At 50.5% G+C, this 4,929-nt stretch overlaps 1 protein-coding gene across 1 annotated transcript; it reads right to left on the bottom strand.

The window, feature by feature from the left end:
* Window positions 1–929: 929 nt before the first annotated feature.
* FRAT1 (FRAT regulator of WNT signaling pathway 1) lies at window positions 930–4,671 on the bottom strand. Its single transcript, XM_069067124.1, has one exon. It carries the CDS (start codon window positions 4,499–4,501, stop codon window positions 3,620–3,622), a length of 882 nt encoding a protein of 293 aa, XP_068923225.1. The 5' UTR covers window positions 4,502–4,671; the 3' UTR covers window positions 930–3,619.
* Window positions 4,672–4,929: the final 258 nt, after the last annotated feature.

The raw sequence follows: 4,929 nt of genomic DNA, 5'->3' as shown, positions 1-4,929 counted from the left end.
TTGTGAATCTTCCACACCTTCTCATTGGCCTTAACAGAAACTTGATTTTATTTTTTAAAGAAATCAGAAGACTTCACAAAGCCTTAGTTAAGGAGTGGCTTGCCCCAAATCACAAGACATCTGATAGTTAAAACTCAGGGCTTCCTTTTCCAAGCCCTGAATCTTTGTACTGCACTACCGAGCACACAAGGCCCTCCACCAATGATTCAGCTTTATTCCATACTATTTCCCTTTGCGTGCTTTTGTTATAGTTTGATTGTGCAGCCTCATGCTTCCACATCTTCTACTGTTATGGACTCATTTCCTGTGTTGAAGTCTTTCCCTTCAGGGCCCACTTTAGGTATGTTCTTGTTTTAGTAGGAAAGCCTTTATCATAAAATGCCTTCCCTCTCCCTTAAATGCCCCTTTCCTGAATTTCTTCTTTAAACCTCATCATGTATCATATTCCCCTCTGTATCACCTGCTTGTGTGGTATTCTACTCCTTGAATGTACAGACTAACATTCATCTTTGTATCCTCATCACCTCTTACAATGCTTAACCAAGAAGGACCTTATTGTCTAGTGGACAGAACAAATGTCAGAGTTCTAGCACAGTTAGTCTGGGAATAAATGGGACAATTTAAAAGTCATACATCATTAGCATAGCTAATTTAGGATAGTTGATAGGCCCCCCTATATTTTTGCCGTGGTCAATCAACATTCAAAACACTGAAATCAGTTCTTGGCACTGCATGCTTCAAGCTGAAGGGTGTTCCAAGAACGATCAGGATCGTGTTGGGGGAAGAAGCATGCAAATTTTATCATGTGAGCAAAACTAGTCAATAGCAAGGACTTGGCAGAAATGCTTAATCATATCTTCAGTGTTCCACCAAAGCTTATTTCCTTTGAGATAATTCTTACCTTGATGACTGATTGGTAGGGACAGAGTAAATGGGATCAATGTCTCCAAGGTACTGCTTGCAAAACATATGGGCAGCTGTGGTTAGGGTGGGGCACCGCTAGCAAGACCCAGTTGTACATTCATAGCAAGGGTGTGGGGAGTATTAAACTATAGAGCTCAGAAATCAAGACCTTATTATCTTGTTTACCTTTTTAAGAATAGATCAAAATACTGTAATTTAAATTTTGTGTTGTTTCCTGGCTGCCTAAAAATTCAATTCCCCAGCAGATGCCTCTAAAGGTGCCTACTTTTAAAGGGCACAGGCTACTTCAAAACGTAAGCTTTACAGAGTACCCTGCTTTGGCTTTTTTGGGCCAAGAATATGAAAATCAAAGATTAATGTGTCCTTTAACGTATTTCAAAATGGCTTACTCAGTCTGAGCCTGGCACCCACACAGCTACACATAAGCCAGATCTGTCCTAGATTAGTGGTTGGAATGAGAAGATATGTTGGAGGACGTTAATAACCAAAAAGGTGGGGGGAAAGGAAAGTTTACAACATAACCCTCACTACCTCCACCTCTGTGGTAGGGAGGGATATTTGGAGAACTAACCCTGTCTCCAAAAGTGGCAGATGCCTATTACTAGTGTCCTTAAATTGCACAGTTGAGGCAGATTTGAATATTTCACTCCCTTATTACTGTCTGTTGTTTTCATAAATGGAGGGGTGGGGAGTTCTTAGGATTTGATCTTAATTAATTTTGAGCTAGCTCTAAAAGCATTTACAGGATGCATTTGTCCCATCCTTTTACAGGAGAACAGAATGCTGAGGAACACAGGCTAATTGTCATACATAATCCATGCTGACATGTGTTTTCATCCCCATGGAAATCCGCTGGTTAGGCTTCCTTTTGCACAAACAAAAACAGAAAACAAAAAAAAAAACAACTTTATTTAACACAGATACTTCAGTAAAGATAGAATCCTATAAATCAGGACCACCACAATTTCAGACACTCCGCTGCGAAGTGTATGTGTGTGAGGATGTGTGTGTATGTATACATGCACACGTCCACATACATCAATAGCCACATCAGGATGATGGCCAAGCCATTGAAACTTCAAATAACGACAACAACAAAAAAACAAAAACAAATATCTGAGCCACCTTAGGAAAATACTTGTAGTTCTACACAGGTCACATTTTTAGAATACTGAATTCACTCAAAAAAGTGAGGGATGGGATGGAGAGAGGAGAAAAACAAACCCCTTTCATTCAGAGGAGACATCACAAAGTCTCAAAGACAAACATATTCAAATGGGCCTCTTTCCCTTGATGATAGGACCTCTACTAAGGTTCGGAAAATACAAAGAGAGGCAGAATGCCCTGGAATGAAAGGAAACCTTACAGACCTGCAGTATCATGACAGGTACTAAAGGATCTCAATCCTAGGCCAAAAAAAGGCCCAAGCAGTAAAAGCGGGAGCAGTGTCAACATACAAGCCTATGGACATGTGCACACACGTGTACACACACATGCAAAGCTCTCCCTCCCAACTAGTAGCTACAAGCACAAGGTGCATATCCCCAGGAGACTCTCAGCAGTTTCAAAACACAGGGCTCCCTCAGTGGAGGTACTGAATACTCCCTTGCCCGGAAAGCCACAGCACGGAGTGCAAAGCCAGGATCTTGCAAGGGCAGATTTTCAAAAGCCCCTCTAGAGAGGCAGACTGCGGAGAATTCTTCCTTCCCCTTCTCATTCCCTACCAAGACCTGGTGGGAGTATTCCCCAGTTTTAGTCTTAGAAACATCAGGCTGTTCCAACTCGAGGGCAGCAGGAGGAGGTTGGTAGGTAATCTGCTTTAAGCCACCCCACCGAAGCTTTACTCATTTTTTCTTCTCACATTTACTTAAGTTGATTGTGTCCATGCAGTAAGAACCCACAACTCAGAAGAACCAAATCTAGTTTGGAAAATGCTATCAAGTTTTGAAGTCAGGTGAAATCACCTGTTTCTTCTTGATGCTCTCAAATCCTTCTCTCCATTCCCACTTCATCCCCCCCCCCCAAAAAAAAAGAGTCAAAGAAAACTACCAGTAGTGAAAACAAACTGGGTCAAGTCAAAGCAGGTAACTGGAATAATTCTCCATTCTGAGTCCATCCCTAATGGTTAGCTCAGTAGGATAGAACATGTGTGAAGGAGGCCAAGATGGAAGGTGTAACTCCTATTAAAAAGGCCAGTTAATATTGCACAGAGGAAAAAACAACAATTGTGTTCCAAAGGCACCCACAGAGGTAGCCAGTTAAGGAGTCCTGAAAAAAGGTGTGCTGTTGGTCACATGGCAACCAGGCTAATAATGTGCTGTGGATGGCTCAGTGCAAGTCAGCACCACTAATTACAAGTTAGAGTTATCTTCTACTGATGCTCTTAGGTCAGTAGTATAGTCTATGAACAGGATAAATTCATCCTAATTAGACGGGAGTTCCAATTCTCAGCCCAATGAGGCCTTGTTTGCCAGGCAATCCCCCACAAACCACCCAGATCCACAGCCTATGATTCTGTTCTTTCTACAGCACCCTTCCCTGCCCCCATAAAGTCAAAAAAGGTACCCCATCTTTCCCCTCTGCCTTCGAACCCCTGTTCCCCACCCCACTCCAAGTTCATTCATGTCAGTCTCTGGGGCTTTGGCTTTCAGGTTCTCAGCCTCCCTTCTTCTTGCCCCCGAACCTGCTGGGCTCACTAGCTGCTCGGGACCAAGATGCCATCTGCAAGTCTGTGCACTAGCTGGCTCCGGAGGCCCTCGGGGTTAGAGCAGGCTGGTCTTCGAGGGCTGCAGTGAGCCAGAGTCCCTTCTGTCTCAACCTCCTGAACAGCCAGGGGCAAAGGCGCCCTAGCCCCAAAGTGCTGCCTGGGGCGCCGGGAATGAAGTCGTCGCACAGCCTCTTTGATGAGGTTCCCCGAGAGGACAAGCTGCTGCAGAAGCTGGTGGGGGTCATCGTCTCTCGCACGGAGTCCCGCCTGCCCTCGGTACCGGTACCGGTGCTGGTGGTGTTGGTGCTGCTGCTGCAGGCGCCGGGAGGCGGCGGCGCCCCGAAGCCAGGCGCGCCGGCACGGGCCCGGCAGCGGCTGCGGGAAGCCTCGCTTACAGACGTGCGGGGCAGAGGCGCTGCTCCGGCCCGGGGCCCCCCCTGATACGCAGGGACCCGACGGCGTCCGCGCCGGAGCCTGCGAGGCGGCGCCCACGTCGCTCGCCCAGGACAAGGCAGCGCGGGTCCCGCTCCCCGCGCACTGCAGCGGTCCGGAGGGCTGCAGGGGCGCCGGAGCCGGCCCCGGAGGCAGCAGCAGCTGCAGGACCGGGGGCCGCAGCGGCGGTGGGGGCGGCTGCTTGCACGCCGGGAGCCCCCGAGGGGCGGGCCGGCTCCCGTGCGCCGCGTCCAGCTGCAGCGCCTCTCCGATCTGGGCCACCAGCCGGTCCACGTCCCCCGAGCCCCCGACAGTCACCGACTGCTGCAGCAGGAGGAAGCTCTCTCCTTCCTCCCCCTCCCCCTCGGCGTTCTCCTCCTCCTCTCCAGCCGCCGCCGCCTCGTCGTCCTCGTCCTCCTCCTCCCTCCGGCACGGCATGGCCTCGGTTCGCAGCTCGGGCTCCGCCGCCGCTGCCCCTCGCTCCCGCCCGGGCTCCGGAGACGGCTCCCGAAGACAAGGCGCTGCGGTCTCGGAGCGAGCCGGCCGCGTGTGGGGCCCCGGAGCGCGCTTCAGCCGCCGCCGCCGCCACCGCAGCTCCGGGAACTGGGGCTCAGCCGGTTCAGTTCGATTTGTAAACAATGGGTGACGCGGGGCGTTCGGACGCTACCACTGCTGCGGGGCGGGGGGGCGCGGAGATGGTGGAGCAGGGCGGCTTGTTGGAAGGCTCCCGGGAGGGCACGCTGCGGGAGCTCCGCGGAACGTGGATGGGGGGCTGTCCGTGTCCTCCAAGCGCCTGGCCCTGGCCAAAGGAGGCTTCTCGTGCTCTCGCCTGGGCAGCTCTAGCACGCAGACCCAGGCGCGCGCCT

Source organism: Petaurus breviceps, unplaced genomic scaffold, assembly GCF_028583685.1.
Source record: "Petaurus breviceps papuanus isolate PSGF00001 unplaced genomic scaffold, PetGlider_PUasm1.0 90740, whole genome shotgun sequence".
Taxonomy (NCBI): domain Eukaryota; kingdom Metazoa; phylum Chordata; class Mammalia; order Diprotodontia; family Petauridae; genus Petaurus; species Petaurus breviceps.
The sequence above is the reverse complement of the archived record's forward strand: the minus strand, read 5'-3'. Positions and strand labels throughout refer to the sequence as shown.

Coding starts and splice junctions, on each gene's coding strand:
- FRAT1 (XM_069067124.1), bottom strand. CDS start 4,501: ATGCCGTGCCGGAGGGAGGAGGAGGACGAGGACGACGAGGCGGCGGCG.